This window comes from Aulonocara stuartgranti (genome assembly GCF_965226115.1).
Source record: "Aulonocara stuartgranti genome assembly, chromosome: 2".
Classification (NCBI taxonomy): domain Eukaryota; kingdom Metazoa; phylum Chordata; class Actinopteri; order Cichliformes; family Cichlidae; genus Aulonocara; species Aulonocara stuartgranti.
This window is the reverse complement of record NC_138940.1, coordinates 36,856,437-36,879,358: the sequence shown is the minus strand read 5'-3', so window position 1 is coordinate 36,879,358 and position 22,922 is coordinate 36,856,437. Positions and strand designations below refer to the sequence as shown.

At 41.3% G+C, this 22,922-nt stretch overlaps 4 protein-coding genes across 5 annotated transcripts; 2 read left to right on the top strand and 2 right to left on the bottom strand.

The window, feature by feature from the left end:
• Window positions 1–998: 998 nt before the first annotated feature.
• upf3b (UPF3B regulator of nonsense mediated mRNA decay) lies at window positions 999–8,470 on the bottom strand. Its single transcript, XM_082502011.1, has 10 exons — window positions 8,028–8,470; window positions 7,725–7,831; window positions 7,532–7,638; window positions 4,200–4,298; window positions 3,910–4,020; window positions 3,784–3,827; window positions 3,520–3,708; window positions 3,276–3,433; window positions 2,485–2,800; window positions 999–2,407 (listed from the first exon to the last, which is right to left on the bottom strand). Exons 1-10 carry the CDS (start codon window positions 8,136–8,138, stop codon window positions 2,270–2,272), a joined length of 1,380 nt encoding a protein of 459 aa, XP_082358137.1. The 5' UTR covers window positions 8,139–8,470; the 3' UTR covers window positions 999–2,269.
• A 523-nt stretch (window positions 8,471–8,993) lies between these two features.
• Window positions 8,994–10,206, top strand: ndufa1 (NADH:ubiquinone oxidoreductase subunit A1). The gene is made up of 3 exons (XM_082502021.1): window positions 8,994–9,247; window positions 9,330–9,419; window positions 10,057–10,206. Exons 1-3 carry the CDS (start codon window positions 9,146–9,148, stop codon window positions 10,075–10,077), a joined length of 213 nt encoding a protein of 70 aa, XP_082358147.1. The 5' UTR covers window positions 8,994–9,145; the 3' UTR covers window positions 10,078–10,206.
• Window positions 10,207–12,071: 1,865 nt separating this feature from the next.
• On the bottom strand, window positions 12,072–15,415 carry nkap (NFKB activating protein). The gene is made up of 8 exons (XM_082545028.1): window positions 14,778–15,415; window positions 14,424–14,504; window positions 14,003–14,067; window positions 13,820–13,915; window positions 13,690–13,732; window positions 13,407–13,604; window positions 12,797–12,946; window positions 12,072–12,479 (listed from the first exon to the last, which is right to left on the bottom strand). The coding sequence occupies exons 1-8, from the start codon at window positions 15,239–15,241 to the stop codon at window positions 12,305–12,307; spliced, it is 1,272 nt and encodes a 423-aa protein (XP_082401154.1). The 5' UTR covers window positions 15,242–15,415; the 3' UTR covers window positions 12,072–12,304.
• A 936-nt stretch (window positions 15,416–16,351) lies between these two features.
• zbtb33 (zinc finger and BTB domain containing 33) lies at window positions 16,352–22,204 on the top strand. 2 transcript variants are annotated; one of them, XM_082502879.1, is made up of 2 exons: window positions 16,352–16,836; window positions 18,955–22,204. In XM_082502879.1, the coding sequence occupies exons 1-2, from the start codon at window positions 16,524–16,526 to the stop codon at window positions 20,805–20,807; spliced, it is 2,166 nt and encodes a 721-aa protein (XP_082359005.1). In that variant the 5' UTR covers window positions 16,352–16,523; the 3' UTR covers window positions 20,808–22,204. The 2 variants fall into 2 exon arrangements, with proteins under 2 accessions (XP_082359005.1, XP_082359006.1); XM_082502880.1 differs by lacking the exon at window positions 16,352–16,836 and adding an exon at window positions 16,909–17,201.
• Window positions 22,205–22,922: the final 718 nt, after the last annotated feature.

Sequence of the window (22,922 nt, the reverse complement as noted above, 5' to 3'; positions counted from 1 at the left end):
TGTAACACTACAGAATGGATCGTTGTTATCTATCCATTTGAATTGCACTAGTCTGGTTTTATTTCAGAGTCCCTGGGCTCCTGCAGGCTCATTTATAGGCGCACTACTTTCTCCTTTTTCCGCCCCTTTTCACACACCTCATATGAAGCTCCGATACCAGACAGGTGAGCTGAAATAATATGAATCCAGCTGGAAACAACACATTATGCTGCTGTAAGTGTAACAATAGCTTCCGAACACCGAGCCAACTTCCTTCTGGTTCGTACACCGTGCATAGTAGCACCTCTCTGGCTGAAGTGAACATGAACGGAAGAAGGAAAGAAGCCGAAGCACATTCTCACCTGAGCCTTTCAGTCATGTCACATCACTAACCCACAGTTTGAAGTTCAGCTTTAAAAAAAAGAAACACCCAAAGAAAAACTGCTGCTGTAGCATTACCTCCAAGTGCTGCTGCTTCGCTTTTATCCTTGCTTCCTGCTGCTGATGTCCACAGCAAAGTCCAAGCACACCTACTTTTTTTTTTTCATGCAAATCTATTTCATTTAAATGTTTCACGGCAAACCGCGTCGTTATGTTCCAGGTCCAACCTGCAGGATAAACGAAATAATAACCCCCCCAAAAAAGGCTTTTGTTTATTCTTACTTTTGTTTTGTCTGCAGACAATAATCTGGGATAGATCTGCATGTAAACTGTGTCATTACCACGAGTTTATAATGTGAATATTTTACTTTGTACTGAGTTATGCTGATTCTGTAATATCCAAGCACAAGGTCGTGAGTTCCTTATTAACATTCTTACACTTCTTTTGATGGACAATTGTTTATTTCTTTAGTTCAAAGGACTAAGTGTGGCGTCTCTTTCTACTGCACACAAGCTAAAGACACAGCTCAACATCAAAGTATTTGCTAGGTTGTTAGCTTTTTCCCCCACTTATGACTGATCAACAATCCAGATACTGGATCACTTCATACCTTAAAAAAAAAAAAAGATACTCAGACTTTAGTGACGATCTCTTTTATTAGTAGTCAAAAGAGGCTACAGTATGTTAGCATCACCAGCAGTGATATGTTTCCATGCTGCATTCAGATTAGAGCATCGCAGATGAATGTTTTAAGGACAGTTTGAGATTAGAAAAAGAGGAAAGGCCACAGATTGGTCGAGTCAGCTCCAATTTTACATGCCAGTCTAGTCAAAATGGCTGTTTCTCCTTTGTCACTGACTGAATGAAATGAAAACAGTTGATCCCAGATAACAGAAGCGCAGATTATATCTGCCAGTTCATGTTATATATGAATTGTACGGCTATCCAAGCAGAGTAAAGCCGAACCCTATGCCCTAAACATGAAACCCTCAAAGCAGTAATGTGAGTGTGCGAGTATAACATGGATCAAAATGGTATAAACAGGAACCTTAAAGCCAGAATAGGTTTTCTATTATTGTGGCCTAGGGTCTGTCTGATCTGTTGTGTTCCAGGCTCCCATCTAACAGAGGAGACAAGAGCGACCTGTCATATAATGGATTTACTTGATTTAGTCGAAATATAATACGTTTTTAAAAAGTGTAATAAGGCATATAGTGCATTGCGTTGACTTCTTGGGTGGCTGCTCCTCTCACTTGCTGGCTTTTCCTGTGAACTGTGAATAGTTCCCTAAGGTAAAGGCTGGAGAAACTGGGCTTAAGGATGGTGTGCATGGAGGAGTTAAAACGTGTAGCCCTCACACATTTAACACAAGCACAACTCAAAGGTTTGTGAGCATGGACGCTGGGATTGAGCCAAAGGTGTCATTTTTATGTGTACACTTCAAACTGAAAGTGCCAATGCTACAAAAGGAAAATCATTAAGGAGTGTAGAAACTATGCTGTAGAGCTCTGCAATGTAGAAATACTGACTGATTGGAAAGTTTGAGTGAGTTTTAGATGAAAGACAAGTTGAAAGCTAAAGTTTTCAGCGCCTACCACACATTTTCCATCAGAGAAACGCTACTGAAGTAAGGTCACTTTGAGTTTATGTGGTCCAAGAAAGCTTTGGCTTCACTAATGTGCCCTACAGCCAAACTCTTTCCAAAGTTTACCTCTTTGATCAAACAAAACTAAACAGGGTCACATTTAGGCACTAACAGGCTCCACAATCACACCTCTGCCTCTGAGACTGGGAGACCCTGATGCTGTGCTGCACGTGGCCTCCAGATGCCACTCTGCTGCTCTGAGCCCCACAGGCCTGTCTCCTCTCTCTTCGCCAAACGTAAAAATGCTGCAGGTAGAAATCTGCTCAGTCGTCTTCTTTCTCAGCCACTTTCCTAGCCTCGGTATCTGGCTTTCTGTCAGCGGAGTTGGATTCAGCTCCTCCTCCTGCAGCACGGTTGCGGCTTCTTGCACCTGGCTGGTACAGCTGAATAGCAGGCCGGTCCTGATACAGACAAAGAACAGGCTCAGAAACACAACTGGATGAAATCGTGTGATGATTTAAGACCTACGGGCAGTTACCTTATTCCGTAGCCGCTCTCTTTTCCCACCGTCCTCCTTCTTGTTGTCCTTAGCAGGCTTCTCTGGCTTCTCAGTGTGTGGGGAGTCTGGCATGTTTTCACCCTTCTTCTTCTCCAAGGGTTTATCTTTTTTAACCTCCTCCTCCCGCTTCTTGAAGGAGTTATCTCCATCCTGATGTTCCCTTCTTCTCCGACGTTCCTCATCCTGTCGCTTGAAGCGTTCCCTCTCTTTCTGCCGACGCTCCTTCTCGCGCTCTCGGTCTCTGTCTCGATCCGTGTCACGCTCCCTAAACTCCTTCCGCCCATCTTCGTCCCCTCTGTGGGAAAAGCACAAGCTTGACTGAACCTATAAGGGACCATTTTCATTATATGAAAGTAAGTATTGAGCCACCTCTTAATTAAAATCAAGTAGCAATCCATGTAGTCTGCCTTTACAAACATTTATTTAAAAAAAACAAACAAACAAACAACCAACACACATAACAACAACAGTCTTCCTGTGGAACTCCTACATTTTCCACAATCAACTGTAAGCAGTGCTATTGCAGAGTGGAAGTATTAAATAACCACATCAACTCAACCACAAAGAGAGATCAGGTGAAGTCAGAGAGAGCTGAGGCTAGTAGAGTGTCAACAATGTTTTGTTGGCTCAATACCCACAGAGCTCAAACCTCCTCTGGCATTAACATCATTCCGGTATTAAATATAATGGGGTCAACCTAAAATAGCTTGTTCACTTGAGGGTTGAAGGTTAATGTATTTGGACAATTAAAAGAAGAGTGATGAACTAACTTCCTTCCTCGATCCTCCTTGTGCTCGATGTTCTGACGTCTCTTATGATCAGAACCTCCCAAAGATCTGTCCTCTTTATTTGGCTTCTCTGGCTTCTTGGACTTCTCTTTTGGCTTCTCCGGGTTGCCTTCATCTCCTCTCTCTGGCTTCTTCAGGAGCTACAACAGAAAAAGTAAACACGCATCAAGTACTGAAAGTTGGACACAGTTTTGAGCTTATTCTTTCAACTACTGCACACACACACCTTTATCTTTGGCTCGTCTTTAGCTTGGTCTTTGTCCTTCTCCAGCGGTTTCTCGAGCTTCTTCATCTTCTCTGCCTCTTTGCGTTTCCTCCTCTCCTCCTCCCTCCACTTACGACGCTCCTCATCGCGCAGACGTTTGCGCTCGAGTTCCCTCCTCCTTCGCTCTTCTTTCTTCTCCTCCCTGAGTCTCTGAAGAACATTAAAACAAAATGTGTGAGGCCAGCCTTCAGCAATATATACACATCTCGACCTGAACTTATTTACCTGTTTATTCTTCAGGAAGTCCAGCAGAGGAGTTGTTTTTTTAGCTTGAACAAAGGAAATTATAAAAATTATTCATTCTGCAGTGCGTTTGTTTGAAAACTATCAGTATTTGACTGCGAAACATACCAACGAGTTCCTTTGATTTAGCCTCAATCTCCTCCAACAGGATCTCAGGTGTAGACGTTAGCTTCTCGTCGTCCCCGTTGTAATATTCAAGGAACCTTTTGTAATCTGGATCTTAAAGTCAAATGAAACACAAATAAACACATTAATGATTATAGCAAGACTACTTTTTCTGTATCTTTATATGTGTTCCTAAATTGCACTTAAAGTGGACCTATAATGCTTTTCCTTATTTTCTGACATGCTGTTTTACAGTAGATGAATTGTATTTATCAAGGGGTGAATATATTTACCTTCGACAATTGTTCCACACTTTGCATCCTTTTTTTTACTTCTTTTCTTGGCAGTTTTTTGAAAAGGTGAAAACTCCACAATGGCAGGATACTCCTGACCTGTTCGTAAACATCATGTGGAAAAAGATGAAACTTCGGGTCCTTCCTACGGAAATCTTTAAATCAGTTTAGTAACTTCTTCCCTATATATATATATATATATATATATATATATATATATACACACACACACATATATATATATATATATATATATATACACACACACATATATATATATACACATATATATATATATATATATATATATATATATATATATATATACCTACAACCACGATTACCGACACTAACAAGCTGATCTACAATACGGCAGCAGTGATCAGTGAGATGCTTGGCTACAAGTTGAACAGCCACAAGGGGCAGTACCCTCCATGGAGAAGGAGGCTAGAGGGCAAGATCAAAGTAGCACGGAGGGAGGTTAGCCAACTAACGGAGTTGCAGAAAGGTGCGACAAAGAAGGTGCCTAAGAAATACAGCAAGTTGTCCATACCTGAGGCCTTGGAAACTGCCAAGCAAAGACTCACAGCCTTGGCCAGCCGCTTGAGGAGGTACACCAGAGAGATAGAAGGCAGGAGAATAAACCAGCTGTTCTCCACAGAACCAGCAAAAGTGTACTCTCAGTGGCAAGGGAACAATAAGAGAACAGCACCACCAAGGCTGGAGACGGAGCAATACTGGAAGAGCATATGGGAGAAGGATGCAACCCATAACGGCAATGCTCAGTGGCTAGAGGATCTGAGGGCAGACCACAGCGACCTCCCTGAACAGGGTCCAGTAACCATCACAGTGGCAGATATCCAAGAAAGGGTCTCCAGTATGAAGAGTTGGACAGCACCAGGGCCCGACATGGTTCACGCCTACTGGCTGAAGAAGCTGACTGCACTCCACGAGCGTCTGGCAGCACAAATGAACCAGCTGCTAGTTAACGAAAGACACCCGGAATGGCTAACTGAAGGCCGGACGGTCCTGATCCCCAAGGACCCCAAGAAGGGACCGGTCCCCTCCAACTACCGACCAATAACCTGCCTCAGTACTACATGGAAGCTCCTGTCAGGCATCATATCGGCTAAGATGAACAGGCACATGGGTCAATACATGAGCGGGACACAGAAAGGAATTGGCAAGAATACCAGAGGTGCAAAACACCAGCTACTGGTAGACAGAACAATCAGCCGAGACTGCAAGACCAGACTGACCAACCTGTGCACTGCCTGGATTGATTACAAGAAGGCCTATGACTCAATGCCCCACAGCTGGATACTGGAATGCCTAGAATTGTACAAGATCAATGGGACCCTAAGAGCCTTCATCAGGAACTCAATGGGGATGTGGCGTACAACACTAGAGGCCAACTCCAAGCCCATAGCACAAGTTACCATCAAGTGCGGGATCTACCAAGGAGATGCTCTGTCCCCACTGCTGTTCTGCATAGGCCTGAACCCCCTCAGTGAGATCATTAACAAGACTGGCTACGGATACCGACTACGGAACGGAGCAGTTGTCAGCCACCTCCTGTACATGGATGACATCAAGCTGTATGCCAAGAGTGAACGAGACATCGATTCACTGATCCACACTACCAGGCTATACAGCAATGACATTGGAATGTCGTTCGGACTGGAGAAGTGTAGTCGGATGGTAACAAAGAGAGGGAAGGTAGTCAGAACTGAGGGGATTGAACTACCAGAAGGCAACATTGCAGACATAGAGGACAGTTACAAGTACCTGGGGATCCCGCAGGCAAATGGGAACCATGAAGAGGCCGCTAGAAAGGCTGCAACCACCAAGTACCTGCAGAGGGTCAGGCAAGTCCTGAGGAGTCAGCTGAATGGTAAGAACAAGATCCGGGCCATCAACACATACGCCCTGCCCGTGATCAGGTACCCTGCTGGGGTAATAAGCTGGCCAAAGGAGGAGATAGAAGCCACTGACATAAAGACAAGAAAGCTCCTGACCATGCATGGAGGGTTTCACCCCAAGTCCAGCACCCTGAGGCTGTACGCTAAGCGGAAGGAAGGGGGCCGGGGACTGGTGAGTGTCAGCACCACAGTCCAGGATGAGACAAGGAACATCCAAGAATACATTGGGAAGATGGCCCCAACTGACCGAGTGCTCAGTGAATACCTCAGGCAGCAGAAACCCAAGAAAGAGGAGGGAGACGAGGAACCATCATGGAAGGACAGGCCCCTGCACGGTATGTACCACCGGCAGATAGAGGAGGTGGCTGATATCCAGAAATCCTACCAGTGGCTGGACAAAGCTGGACTGAAAGACAGCACAGAGGCACTAATCATGGCAGCACAAGAACAAGCTCTGAGTACAAGATCCATAGAGGCTGGGGTCTATCACACCAGGCAAGACCCCAGGTGCAGGCTGTGTAAAGATGCCCCAGAGACTATCCAGCACATAACAGCAGGGTGCAAGATGCTAGCAGGCAAGGCATACATGGAACGCCATAACCAAGTGGCCGGCATAGTGTACAGGAACATCTGTGCCGAGTATAACCTAGAAGTCCCGAGGTCAAAATGGGAGATGCCCCCAAGGGTGGTGGAGAATGACCGAGCTAAGATCCTGTGGGACTTCCAGATACAGACGGACAAAATGGTGGTGGCTAACCAACCGGACATAGTGGTGGTAGACAAACAGAAGAAGACGGCCGTAGTGATCGATGTAGCGGTTCCGAATGACAGCAATATCAGGAAGAAGGAACACGAGAAGCTGGAGAAATACCAAGGGCTCAGAGAAGAGCTCGAGAGGATGTGGAGGGTGAAGGTAACGGTGGTCCCCGTGGTAATCGGAGCACTAGGTGCGGTGACTCCCAAGCTAGGCGAGTGGCTCCAGCAGATCCCGGGAAAAACATCGGAGATCTCTGTCCAGAAGAGCGCAGTCCTGGGAACAGCTAAGATACTGCGCAGGACCCTCAAGCTCCCAGGCCTCTGGTAGAGGACCCGAGCTTGAAGGATAAACCGCCCGCAGGGGCGTGCTGGGTGTTATATATATATATATATATATATATATACACATATATATATATATATACACATATATATATATATATATATATATATATATATATATATATATATATATATATATATACATATATATACATATACACATATATATATATACACATATATATATATACACATATATATATATATATATATATATATATATATATATATATATATAAGCTCCCAGGCCTCTGGTAGAGGACCCGAGCTTGAAGGATAAACCGCCCGCATGGGCGTGCTGGGTGTTGTTACCTCTGCTGTCAATGAATACATATCCATCAAAGCGATCTCTGAAGAGGACTATATCCTCTTGGTTTCTGAAGTTGATATAAGCCCTTGCAAAGAGGTGAGGGTAAAGGCTGAAAGAGGAAAACACATGTGTCACACATATACGAGTATATTTATCTTTTGTTAACAGTGAGGGAATCTTTACAGATAAACTCACCTCGTGTCGTTAGAGAAGAACTCCAAATAGTCCACCTCTGGGAGCGGTTGCAGTTGCTCCTCCAGCTCCTCTTTGGTGAGACTTGGTGGTAGTCGTCTGATCACAATCTATTTTTTTTTTAATCATAGGTGAAGTTATTGTCCGGAGAACAAAGTTGGGGCTGATAAACAGATTTCTTAAGTTCACGCGCACTGTATCATTATACACGTGAAAGATGATAAAACACTACAACATAAAAATATTGCAATTTTATCAACCTGGCGGTTTATAGCAACATGAGCTAACGCAGCTAGCAAGTTTTACCTTTGTCATGGCCTCCTTCTTTTCCTTGGACTTCTCCGTCTTTTCTCCATCTTCACACTTTATCTCCACCCTTTTCTCCTTCGGTCGATTGTTTTCTTTGTCTTCCTTCATTGCGGCAAACTTTACTTAATCCGGGACTTGGGTCTCATCTCATTCAGCTGACTTGTTTACCTTTCAGCGAGTTAGCCTCTGCTAGTGAACGAAGTAACTAGAACTTCCTCACTGACGGTTAGCGCTGCGCTTCAGTATCAGCGCCGGAGTGGGGCGCTGCACATGAACTCAATTGTGCCTAGGCAATTAATTTAATAACTAAAATATATTTTGTGTTGTTTTATTTACATTCTTAATTAGTTTGTCCCTGAAAGGAATTATTCGGAAAGGTTAGTTAATGATGTTAGAAAGAAATAATGCTAGCATGAGCCAAAAAGAGCTTCCGCCTTTCAGATACACTTCAATTTAAAAGCTCACACGGTTGAGTTCGTGGGTTTTTTGTTTGTTTGTTTTAACAACGTCGTGTTTGGGGATTTCTAGACAAAACAAAAAAACAAAAAAAAAAACAAACGAACGAAAGGAAATTAAATAAATCAGGATTTTTTAAAAAGAGTGCATAATTAAAAATTTCGTGCTTTTAAGTCGATTTTTTTGGGGCGGGGGGGAGACAGACTAACTCTAAACTAAAATTTTTGAGATAATAAAGAAATAGCGAAACGTTGACCTATAAATAGCTAAACAAACATTTGTACGTTTTTTTTTCCAATGACAAGTGTCCATAAAAAACAATTAACATATAATTTGAATTATTATAGAATTTTTACCACTATTTTTCCTCCCAACATATCCATGTCCGATCGGTTTCGTCTTTTGACAGTAAAAGGATAATTTAATCAAGTAATCATCGATTTAAATTTACGATCAAAATGAATTGTTGAATTGAAGTATTTTATCTTGAAATTCTTCAACAGGAAGTTATTGTCTTGTCCTGGAAGAGGAACGTAGGTCGTGCTGACGGTCGACATTTTGCTACTTTCTGGGATAAATAAACAGCGTTAGGTAGGTTTGGGGCAACTTTGTTGTCCTCGAAGTTGCTCTTTGTCCCCTGACAGTTAGACGCTGTAATCATGTGGTATGAAATTCTGCCCGGACTCGGCATCATGACCGTGTGTCTGATCATCCCCGGTGTCGCCACCGCGCAGATCCACAAGTTCACTAACGGAGGAAAGGTGAGGACGCAGGCGCTGCCAGCAGGTTCTCGTGTTGTGTACCAGACTGCTGGATTATAAAGAGTGTGTTTTTCCCCCGCAGGAGAAAAGGATTGCTCGGGTTCCGTGGCAGTGGTATCTCATGGACAGAGACAAGCGAGTGTCAGGAACCGGACGCTACTTTGACTCCAAGGTTAGCTTCCCTCTGCCCATAATAAGTAATGCTAATGAATAGCAAAGTGTCCAACTTACAGCCTTCCCCTGAGACTACAACTGCATATAAATATAAAAATCGCTTAAACTACCCGACAGTAGTGTGCACAGTTTCATAAAAAACAGTATGTGCAAATACGGTGCACTTTCAAAACCCTAGGTTTGTTTCAGTTAGTCGTTTCATGGAGGCACTCTTGGTAGCACATTTGCAGGATCTGGGGTGCATCTATACATAGGTGCGTTTTCAAATGGCTATAACTTCATCACAGAAATAATTTTTATCCAATTGTCTCCTATAATGATACTTTAACCTAAACTATATAATTATGCAAACTGATCATCCCATATGCTCTCTGCTAAATAACCAGATGCCATACTATAGCCTCATATAGTACCACACGGTGGTCTTCTTTGTTCTCGGTCATCAGGTATCACCAAAATCCATCAACTTTGTAAAATACTGAGGATTTACAGGCAGCGATGGGGGTGTTAGTCATGTGTAGAGCATAAAAGGAGACTTAAAAAGTCCACAAAATGAGTTATTAGCTTAAATGAACACAATGGCTGCTCATGTATAACTACGTTTAATCCTTATTTGTTTCTCTTTTTCTCACCAGGGACTTGAGAACATCCACTGACGAGGAACCTGGAGAGACCCGGGAGAAGAAAGTTCTTTGTTGTACATTAAATGATTATATTAAACATTCAGTTGTTTGTGTTTTTCAGTCTTTTAAGATGGGTGATTAAACTCTTCCACACACTGGGAATCTTGTGAGGCTTCTTATATTGATTTCTACCAGTAACAGAAGGAGGAGTGCAGTTACTATTATTTATTTATTTTTTTATATCTGCTTAAATGTTGACAGGTTTACTGGACTTGAGATGTATAACAGTACCTGCTGTTATCATTTAGCTGTAATACAATTCCTGCAGCATCACATTAACTGTAACTAACTTTATTGTTCTGAGTGGCTTCAACAAATAACTGTTAAACAAAACAAAAAGACGTGATCTTAATCCATACATTTTTTTCAATACAGTTCAATTATGTCTTTCAGTTTTTTACAAATATGTTTTAAAAAAAAAACTTCTATTACTGTCCTCCTTGTGCTTACAAAAATGTTCATATAAACAAGCAATAATGAAACGCTGTGGGAAAAAAATCCCCTGTAAGAAAAAAAATACAATAATTCTGTATTAGCAATTTTTAGAAATTGCACAAGTGAAAAACATCTTAGAAGTCACAAGACTTTCAACTCGTAAATAAATAAAGGTTTTAAAAAACAGATGAAGTAAATGTACATTGACCACTGATGTACTATAATGACGTTAAAGAAGCTGAAACAATTGCATTCGCTGTGGCATTGTTTTGATAAGCTTCTGCAATGTCACAAGATTTATTTCCATCCAGTTTTGCATTCATTTTTCACCAAGAACTTGCATTGATGATGGTAGATTGTGACTGCTGCGCTAACCCTTCTCCAGCACATCCCAAAGATTCTCAAGGAGGTTAAGGTTTGGAGTGGCCAATCCATGTGTGAAAATGATGTCTCATGCTCCCAGAACCACTAATTCACAATTCAAGCCAGATGAATCCCGGCATTGTCATCTTGGAATATCCCCGTGCCATCAGGGAAGAAAAAAACCATTGATGGAATATCCTGGTCATTCAGTATAGTCAGGTAGTCAGCTGACCTCATTCTTGGAGAACATACTGCTGCTGTATGACCAACCGAAGCAACCCCAGACCAAACACTCCCCCCACAGGCTTGTACAGTAGGCACTAGGCATGATGGGTGCATCACTTCATCTGCCTCTCTTCTCACCCTGACGCACCCATCACTCTGGAACAGGATAAATCTGGACTCATCAGACCATGTGACCTTCTTCCTTTGCTCCAGAGTCCAATCTTTATGCTCCCTCGCAAATTGAAACCCTTTTTTCCAGTTTGCCTGACTAGTGGCTTTCTTATGGCTACACAGCTGTTCAGTCCCAATCCCTTGAGTTCTCTTCGCATTGTGCGTGTGGAAATGCTATTAAACATAGCCCTGAGTTCTACTGTTGTTTTTCTTTGATTTGATTTCATCAAACGTTTAAACGTTTAAGTGATTTTTTTTTTGGCCCGGCAGTATATATCTGATACATATTTTGAAATGAAAAAGAAAATGCTTGGAACAAAGAAGCAGACTTTTGCTTTAGACTGTGGTCTTGGAGTGGCTGTAAAATTGATTTGGCTGTACTTTACAACACAGCTCAAACTTTTTTTTTAAGTACTGAAATTTTCACGTGGTTCCTTTCTGTTCTTAAGAAGCTATTTGCTCAGATATTTGCTCAAAAATACTGGCAAATGTTTATTTTAAATATTCAGAGTTTGAAGGTAACATTGTTGCCAAGCTTTCTTAAATATGCTACAATTAACTCTTCACAAAAAAAAAAGATCAGTTACTTAGTTTTAAAAGAAAAAGGCCTTATTTAAGTGGTTCACTCAGTCTGAGGACCTCCTGCACTTTAAAAAACAATAATACTACAAACTGCTCTTTTTTTCCTAAATTGTTTTCTACTCTTGATGCATTTATCACTTATAGTAGAACTCCCGGCAAAAACAGAAAGAAATATTAAAATGGCAACAAGATATGATAGTGAAAATTTATTTAACATTCTTGTTGGGAGCATTTGAAAAGATTTACAAGAGATGGATAGAAAAGGGAAGGAGAATACAACTGAAAACTTCTCAGACACAATTTTTACAGTTAAAACACTTCTGCACTGTACACTCAGTTCAAACTGAGAGGAAAAAAAAAGCTTTACACCTCAGGTCACCAAACAAAGAGTAAAGGTTCCAATAACAGGAGACAAACTGGTCGTTCACTTCTCCTCCTTGCCTTTGGTTTTCCTGTACACCATCTCCCTGAAGCTCGACAGGATCTTGCTCTCTCTCTTTCTCCTCTCCTCCTGGTTGAACGATGCCAGGGCTCGCTTTTCGTCTGCGCTGTAGATCTGGTTTTCCTTTCTCAGACGCACGGCCTCCATACGACGATGTCTGCGGGGCGAAAAATTTGTCAGTATTACAGGAAGAAAAGCTGAACACGCTTCTGGATCTGCTCAACTCAACCCAGCCTAGAGCACAAGCTAAAGCAAATGTTACAATGTGCAGAGATTAGTAAAGAAATTAAACAACATTTAAAGCAATCAGCTCTTTTTCCCCTCGGGGAAAAACAAGTATGTTTCTGTAAAAGATAAGATGTAATGCAGATCGTGGAATATCTGTTGATAGAAAAACCTGATCGTTCAGTATATTCAGGCAGTCAGCTGACCTAATTTTTCATGAAAAATTTCCATTTTCTAAACATTACGTACCTGCTACCACTCATGACGTAACCAGACTTCTCGAAGTTTGCGATCTCATCGCTGGTGAGACCGATCTCTCCTCTTCTTGGGATACGTTTGCCAGCTTTCACGTACTCTGCCATGGCAGCACCTTCACCTGGCAACAGGGCGTGACCGAAACTGGAGGAAGGAGGAAAAAAAAGAAAAAGAAGCTTTTATCAAAAATTCTGCCAAATGATTTAGACAAGTTGTGTGGTGGAAATGTTTAACAGAGTCTGTCTTATTTTGTCACATCTGATAAACTGAATCACGGTGATTTCTATTTTTTTTAATAGCCTAAATAAAACTGAAAGACCCAATCAATTATCAGCAATCTTCAATAAAGTCAACTCTACTATCACTTTTTTTAAAAAAATCCCAGTCTTCAAGCTCACCGTTTAGCAAGCAAGTTTGAAAATACGTAACCTCTGTTATTTTTTCTGTTTTCAGACATTTAATCAGTTTTCTGTACTGTGCTGTACAGGTACACTCCACTGTAAACAGCAGTTGTGTTTGGGAATTCAACACAAACTACATTAGGGTTAGATGCTTTTCTCTTTAAGTTTGTTAATGCAGGAATTAACCCCGAACAGTGACTCACTCCAAAGGTCGATCGTTCTGAGACATGTGAGTGAGAGGAGCTTCGGGGCCGACCACATGCTCATCCATGGAGGTTTTCTCCACCCACATCACCCCATTGGGATCTTCCTCCTCTTCGTCCTCTGAGGCCTCGCTGCTGGAGTCGCTGCTGGACTCCTTCCGGCTTTTCTTCGCCTTCTTCTTCTTGGACTTCTTAGACCTGACGGGAAACAGGATGCTTGGTTAGTCAAATGGGCTGTTACCACGTAAACAGAGCTGATGCACAGCTTCGTATCAGAACTTACTTTTTGCTCTTCTTTTTCTTTTTCTTCTTCTTTATTTCTTCCTCTGAAACACAAAAACAAGACAGTTAAACTGATGAATCTGATTAGAGAAAAAACAAAACAAAAAAAGGGTGCTTTTCGTTCATCTTACCATCCGAATCTGATTCAAGCTCACTGTCCTCTGAGTGCTTTTTGTTCTTTCTCTTCTTGGACTTCTTCTTCTTTTTCTTTTTCTTCTTCTTCTCTTCTGATAATAACAGACAGAATGGGTTTGTTATAAATTCACAGAAAATGTTGGATTGCTGTAATTTATGTGTGTCCACACTCTGTGTACCTTCTGTGCTTGATTCTGAACTGCTGTTTTTCTCGTCTTCTTCAACTGGTGTGAACTCATCGGAGCTGATGGAGGTGAAAAAAAATACAGAAAAGAATTTTTGATACCTGAAAATAAGACAGAACAACGCCTGATGTCTCTGCCAGGGCGCCAACAGGTATGACACATCAAGACCTTTTAAATAACTGCTTAAATAAAATTTAACAGGAAAAGTAAGATTTAAAAGGTGGAAAAATTGGTTAAAACAAAGTCATTGCGAAACAGAAACTCTTACGGTGATGAGACTAAAAACATCTAAGACCAAGACACACAGAATTTAAGACAGTTTTAATTAAAAAAAATCTTTTACAAATATGTGCAGTTTTAAAGACATGTGTCTCCACAAACCCAACACAAAATTAACAGTATGTTCCTCACTTACTCTGGCTCTTTCACTCTGGGTGAATATCCCCAAACTTCAGGACAACCCAGCTCACCGATCCTCTCCCTCTCCTGCAGGCGCCTAAAACACAAGTTTGCAAAAACGTGTTTTTAACTGAAATGTCAAACTACACTTAGATTAGCAGCAAATCAAAAGAGGACGGCTTCCATCCGTTTGGTTTTTGGTAACAGATGCATTAACGAGCCCTCCACCTCCAGAGGACTGTTCATCTGAAGTGGTGGCACGTCATAAAATGCACCAATAGGCTCGTGTACCTGAGGACTGATTTGTATTATGGGAATTGCAGGGTTCAGGCTTTGATAGCTTTTCACAGTGATGTTAGACTTTTCATACCTGGCGATAAAAGCCTCTTGTCTCTGCCGCTGAGCGTCGTCCCTCTGCTGCTCGTAGTAATAATCATCTTTGAGGCCGCCGTGTTTTCCCGGAGGCTCGGACCAGTGGTTGCTGTGGTTGTGGCTGCTGTTGTTGTTGTTGTTATGGCGCTCTCTGGATCGGGACCTTGATCTTGATCTGGATCTGGACCTGGAGCGGCTACGATGAGGACTTCCTATGCGGATCCGTCTAATGTTTCTGGCCTCTTTGAATCGACGCTCCCGTTCCTCTCGCTCCCTCTCACGGTTGCGTGGCTTAGGAAGTTTGGGTCCGAAGCTGTCCGGAGACAAGCTACGGTCGCGGCTGTCGCTGCGATGGCGACTGCCGCTGCGATGGCGACTGCGGGAGCGGGTCCGAGGTCTACGGGCCCGAGGACTGCGTGGCTCCCCGCCGCCGTCAGAACTCGATCGATCCGACAGAGGCATGCCCTCTGACCGTGAGAGACTCACTACAGGACGGGGTAAAAAGTAATTAAGTAATTAGTATCTAAGTAATCAGTATCTAAGAGGAGATCTAAAAGATGTCGCACACAGTTTATCTTCTTCTCCCTACGCAGAGAGCGTTTAATAACAGGAAGTACTGGTTGGTCCGTCCCAAAAAAGAATCCGACGTCAGATGTCATAGAGAACAGTTCCCAACATATTGATATAACACAATTTTCTTGCATTAAAATAATGTAAAAAAGAAAAAATCCTCAAAACTTGCATAATTACTAGCAATATGTATGGAATAAGTCCCAGTAAAACCAGTCAGATTAATTTAGGATATTTATCTATGTTTCTTTGGCTTATACTTTCTTTAAGTTTTTTTTGAATAGTTTTATAGGGAAATATTTGCTAACAATTCCTGCATGTATACTTGTAGACAGTTTATGTGCATGTCAGTATTTTCAGATGACAAAACTGAGAAGGAAAGCATAACTAATTTAATTTGTGTATACTGTGTACTCTTGATAAATATGTATTGTGAAAAACGAAATACGGTATGAATTATACTGAAGTGTATAATATAATCACTATGTAAAGAAAAAAAATAGGCTGTTCTTAATTTTTTTTTATTCTAAATTCATAGCAACAGTAACAACTATAAAAAATATATAATTTCTTAGGTGGTTTTGATATCTTTTTTATTTTTTTCCAAATGTTAAGCTGGAGTTTACTTTTTATTACTTTCTGTTTTAGCTTTAGATTAATTAATCACTAATATGAGGGGAGATTTGTCAGGGGCAGATTTAATCATTTTAGAGTAGGCATTACAATTTAAACATTTAACCAAAGAATAAAAATAGAAATTTCCAAAATGTTTGAAAATTTTTCTTTGTACATTTTTTTTTTAAATTCAGTAATAATTCTGTTTTAGTTAGCCTATTTTTCACAGGTAAACATGGGATGAATAAACAAAAAATCATTAATTTTATATCAGGTCAAAAAAAAAATATTGATTTATTTTATTTTGCATTTACAAGGTCGGGCGGGGGGTGGGACGCGGGGTAGTCCGAGAGTTTTGTGGCTGTGAAAAACTGTGAAAAACCCAACTTCCGGTTTTTCGCAACGCGCTCACGCGCCACCGGAACTACCGAGGTTTAACCGACCAACACACGGTTGTGTCTCCTACTGCTCAACTCAACATCTCTGGAAACTGGACTGCGTGTTCACTAAATTTGAGTCTTTTTAGCAGCAAAGAAACAGAGCAGCTCGGCACGTCGAGATGTCGCTCTCTATAGTTCAAGTTAAAAGAAAACAGGAACCCGTGAGCAAGCCCGTGGAGGAGAAATGCGCAAAGGAGTACTTTTTCACGGAACTGGAAACCACTGCTACATGTCTGATCTGCAAGCAGAAGGTTTTATTCAAGGAGTTCAATATGAAGAGGCACTACGACGCAAAACACGCGGAAAAGTATAACCCATACCAGGGCCAGAAGAGGAAGATGATGTACGATCAACTTCAGAGAGAGTTCAACGGCCTTTCACCGCCGGCTTCCAGCCTAAAAAGAGAGGATGAATTCAAACGCTATTCTGCAGGTACTTATTCAATTGACCGTTTATTCACCCGTGACCGTTGTGAGCTTTTATTTTGAAGGCGAGACTTGTGAACCGGCAGTTATCGCGCTGCTAACCGGCGTGCAAAAAGTAAACAGTTTCCAGTTGAAATAACCTCAGAACTGAGCTTTATTTGTATTTATATGAAGCTAGGACGCTGTTTTTAAATGTACTTTAAAGCCACATAGTTTGCATTTGAATGCTTATAATCGCTTACGACTGCGACTCCTGGTGGCTGAGAATGAAAAGTGAGGCTCTCTGTTGTTGTTAGCCATTGTTTGTCGTTCATTAACATATCCGCCGGCTGCCACCCTGCTCACTCCTGACAAAATCATCAAGGTTTGCAGGTAAACCTCATCAATTTAACGCTGCTGTTAGAGAGGATTTCGATTTGGCCTCTATTCTACTAGAGGCATGCTAATAGTATGCTAAACAGCGGGCCGCGATTCATTAAGGAGGAAACGGTGCTACCTTTGTTAGCAATAGATGTCTTAAAAGCTTCAGTAGAGATAATAATTGCGCTCTCAGTGTTGCATTAATACCCCCTTAATGTCTTTTTAATATGTTCCTCAATCTGTCTTGGTGTCGCAAGAGGCTAAAAATGTCCCGCAAATTAACGTTTACCTAGCGCCAGCTAAGGGACGGTTTTGTTTTTGTTGCCAGGCTAACGTAATTAGCATGTCTGACATTGTGTGCACAGAAACGGAATTATGCTGTCCAAGGTTATAATTAACAAAAACTAAACTAAAAACATACAGATGATCACTTTAGGTTTAGTCTTTGCTAAGGAGAAGATGTTCACTTGCCTGTGACTGAAATTATAATACATGATCTAAACTGCCAAAATGTATATCTCCTATAATACAGTGAGTAAAAAAGACACAAACGTAACACTGAAACCGATAATAGCTAAACTAAAAAACCCACCCTGGATACCAAGAACTATATTAAGATATTTTTTTATGTGCATAAATAAATCCACTAACAAAAATATAGGAGGCCAAGCTGGAGGTGGCAGAGTGGAAGATTTTGCCATAATTAGAAATCAGTATGTCAGAGGGACTTGTGCATAGGAAGGTTAGTGGATATACTGGACAAAGACTGCTGGATGTGGAGCTGCCAGGCAGGAGGATAAGAGGAAGACCACAGAAGATTCATTAATGTAGTACAGGAAGATGCAAGGATACAGTAAGAGTGGGTCATAGTGACCTCAAATGGAATCAGCAAAAAGAACAAGATGCCTTTAGTTTGTAATATTTGGAAGACATTGTAGTAGCAGTGTAAAGTGTTAGCTTAAACATTAGTTTTTCAACTATACTCTTTTATATTATACAGTGTCCCATTGAACCACTTTCTCTCCTTTTTCCATTATTCAGTTTATCAAGCAATAAACAATTTATTATTATTTTTATTATTATTAGTTGAAACAGTCGCCTGCAGATGCTGAGTTAACAGACTGACCAATGAGTGAACTGTTTCTATCCAAAAAAAGGGCCCTATAGCTCCTAGACCACCATGACTCTAGCTATACCAAAACATGAGCCATGATTCAGGCTGAACCTCCTCATGTATTGTTCTGGGTTGTTTTGATGTTCCTGTTAGAACTGGAAATGCAGGAAATGGCAAAACTGAATTTGAGCCAGCTCTTTTACTATCTGTTGACATAACTTGTGTAACTCACATTGCTCTGCATGGTGGCACGTTATAATTAAGACATGATATAATAATATGATAAGATCAACTTTATTTATCCCAAAATTTAGGAAGAAAACGGTAAGAAACCAGGAAAATAAAATAAAAACCGACCAAATATAGTTGCTTATTAAGTTAAAAATTACTCAAAATGTGAATATTCAATTTAAATCTAAAAATGAACCTGTACTTTGTTTATCTTAGTTTCATTTTTTTTAATGCCACTTAACTTTTATTTTTTAATTGTAGTTCTATTTCTTTAAATAAAAACTTTTTTGTGCATTTCCTTTTATTTAGTACTTAGTGATTGTTGACTCTATGAAAAATGCTTTGGATATGAATAAATGTTACTTGCTTCACGTTGTTGTGCATTCACAGGTTTGATTATGATTTGCTTTTTCTCTGTAGACATGCCGAGTCTGAAGCTGATATCTGCGACCGACACACAGTACTCAGCAGCTGTGCTGAAGAACATGAATGAGCAGCGGAGCCACGGATTATTTTGCGATATCACCATCATTATACAGGACAGGAAGTTCAGAGCTCACAAAACTATCCTGTCTGCCTCAAGTACGTATTTCCACCAGCTGTTTACCGTGGCTGGGCAAGTGATTGAACTAAGCTTCATCAGGCCTGAGATCTTTGAGCAGATTCTCAACTATATTTACAGCTCTAAGATTGTCAGAGTCCGCTCTGACATGCTCGAAGAGCTCATCAATGCCGGGCAGATACTGGGAGTAAAGTTCATTGCAAACTTGGGTTCACCATTATCACAAGTTAAGGGCCTTCCTGGTTTGTCTAAGGAGGCAGAAAGCAAAAGTGACTCATCTACAGAGATGATGCCGATCATCACAGAGTCCTTCTCAATATCTGCGGAGGAGTTCAATCAGGTAAACAAGCCTGCGGATAACGAGGAGGACTCGGACAGCGACGTTCTGTTTGTCTCGAAAACAGATAGTCAGAACAAAGTGGTCGGCTGTGGTGAAGTCATTGATTTGGAGAAAATGGATTCAGAAAATGTCCCGTCAAGCCAAAATGTAGAATCAAATCATGCAGTTTCAGAATGCAAAGACAAAGCTACCACTCCCTCGAAACCATCTGCTTCAAATCCTCCCAGCATCAGCTGTCCTAAACCAATTTTAATAGACAGCAGCCCTCTACAGAGCCCGGACAGCAGCTCCAACAACTCGTCTTCCCCTGCCAGAGTTTACTCAGGAAGTGCTCCCACAACACCAGCCAGAACAAGCAGTTTGACCCCAGAGCCATCGAGTGCCTCTCAGCCCCCTGAAAACAGCGACATAATGGGAGTCCACAAGAAGCAAGTGTCTACTTCATCTCAGCAGGGGGACTTCAAAATAAGACTCTCTGATTTATCGGAAAGTTCGACACTTCAAACAAATGTTCCCAAATCTGCTATAACGGGTAAAAAGACAGTGACGCTCAGCACAGCCACGGAAATCGACTCTATTTCGTCAGGCTGCAAGGTGTATGCCAATATTGGAGAAAATACGTATGACATTGTCCCGGTGAAAGACGATCCAGGCGAAGGAGGCTCCAAAGCCAATAAAGGGAAGAGAGCTTTTATGGCGACACCATTGAAACCCTTCGAAAAAACACCCGTGTCACCCAAGGCAGGACCAAACAAGAAGAGGACCAAAACGGAGCTCGAGGACCACTACGAGCTCATCATGGATGGAAAGACTTTCTACGTGTGCATTGTCTGTAAGCGGCCCTACGTGTGTTTGCCAAGTCTGCGCCGTCACTTCAACACCCATTCGTGGGAAAAGAAGTACCCGTGTCGTTATTGCAACAAGGTGTTTGCCCTGGCCGAGTACAGAACTAAACATGAAATCCACCACACAGGAGAGAGGAGGTACCAGTGCTTGTTGTGCAATGAAATGTTTATAAACTACCAGTTACTCTCCGCTCACTGCAAGCAAGTTCACAATCAGGATCCTTGCGGGAGGAAGGAGAAAGACGACGGCGGCAACAACTTGTACCGCCTGCTTCCGTGTAAAACAGTGCAGATGAAGTCGTACTCGTGGACTACAGATGGGCCAGGGGTCCCAGTAATATCGGAGGACGGCAGCGTGCATCACATAACCTCAGTCGGCGAAGCAATGCACTCGTCCACCCAAAGCAGGATGTTGAACTGGGACGACATTTTCGTTGAGCCCGACGCTCACATGGCGCCTAACAGCCGTGCACAACCGGAGACAGCTATGAACACTCCTCCACAGGGTCCAGCAGAGTACTACTAAGCACAGCTGACACCACTCCTTTTATTATATGTGCCTTTTAGGTGCCCCTCTTTCTCCTCGGTTCCACATCAACAATATTTTTGCGCAATTCTCAATAGTTTCAGCTGTACAGTGCGGTCTCATTAGTCTGTCAGTTGAAATGAGTGGACTAATACTGTAGTGATAACACAGGTACTAGTTTGCTGGTGGCGCTCAGTTATATGGTGAACGATGTAATGGGACCGTACCTCTCATGTTCCTCTGCTTTTTTAAAATGGCCATGATCTTTTACATTAGGTGAGCACAGAAATGGACGCGGTTCAAACATGATAGAAATGAAGAGTTTTTATGAATGAAAAGGCAAAAAAAAAAAAAAGAAATTGCTCTTCTTGGCTCAAACCTGTGCTCTGTATCTTTATTGCCCAGAATATTTCAGCTAAATGAGCTGAAGCACAAATGAAACGGCTGTTTTGTTTTTCAGTTTTATTTTTTCAACAGGCTACATTCCCTTAATCGTGAAATGACATTAAACGGAGGCCTGTTTAATGAAATGGAAATGGGGTTACCTATTTAAAGTGATGTATGAAGCCTTATTGTGTGTATGTGCAGCCAGTTTTGGTTACATTACACATGAAATGATGAATTTTCAGGACCGATCATTCCCGTTTCTTTTTTAAATCTCATTCTGTGCGAGAGAATGTTGATTATGAATTTCATTATATTTGTATTTTGTCATCCTGGGTATGCAGTTATTTAATTTTTGTAGCAGCCTGGAAAAGAAACTTTCTGTCTGTTAAAGGGGACCTGTTAAGATTTTTGAAAATATACGGTTACAGCAGGGGATGCTCGTATTAAACAGGGTCGGTATGTAATCTAAGGATCTCATTCATTCATCGTTCACAGTCCAGTGGGTCTGTGTCTCACCAGTGGGGCTCTCCCCAATCTTAATATAGGAGGAGCTTAATCAGCTTGTTTCAGACTAAGGCCCAGTATAAGATATGTGAGTATATAAATAAGGATTATTTTGTATCGCGAGTCATGCAAAGCCACTGTAGCATGGAGCTGGAAATGAGCTTAATAGTTCCCCTTTAAATACATTGTTTATGTTTATTTTTATTTCTGTTACTTTGTCACTTCCCTTTATTTAAAATTGCAAAATCTGCCCAGCTACATATAGAAGGCTGGAGATTTCTCCTACACGTGTGACGATAGGATGGAAATAAACTGAGCTTTATTACAGTCAATAGCTGTAGCACTTAGCATTCAGGCAGAAAACTCTTTGTTATAACTTTTCCGCTCTGTTTTTCACTGTGTCAGAGGGTAGTGATTGGTTAGTACAAGTAGTACTAACAGGGGAAACTGTACTTTGTCATGTCATCGTGCAGGGTTTCTTTTTAATAAACAGATTAACATCAGTATGTGATGTGTGGTGTGTTTTTGTGCTTGCTACACTCCAGTTTGGGCTCTTGACAGCAGGTTAACATTTCTCATAGTTTAAATTGGTCACACTGCCAGTATAGAAACAGAACAGCGCCTGTTTATTTCTTGTTTGTGCTACTGCACATTTCTAGTTTGTAGCATGTATTCTACAGTGTTTTATGGATAAATCCTGTAGTTTTGCTCAAAAGGGAGTGTATTTACTTGTTGTTTTTGTACTGAAAGGTTAGCAGCTCAGCTGTGTGAGGACTTTGGCTTTAAATCTTGTTATAAAGGTTTATTTTCTTTTGGTTCACCTGTAAAAATGTTTTCTGGGGTGTGATTTAGCATTTTTATTCCAACAAAACCAGTGGGGAACATTTAAATTTACCACAGTCTTTTTTTTTTTTCTTTTTTTTTTAAACCATGAAGGTTTTGCTTGAGAAAGTAAACCCCATGTTTCATTAGCCCGTAGAACCATCTCTAACAGCAATAACTTGTTTTCGCTTTCTGTATGACTTTATCAGTCTCTCACATCGTGGAGGAATTTTACCCTTTTCTTTTTTATTGTTTCTTCACTTCATGGAGGTTTGCACACATTCACGACTCTCTTAAGGTTCCACGACAGCATTGAGGTCTGGACTTTGACTGGGCCATTGCCATTCAAATTTGCTGCTGTGCTTGGGATCATTGTCCAGCTGCATTCCCCAATTTGGGCTA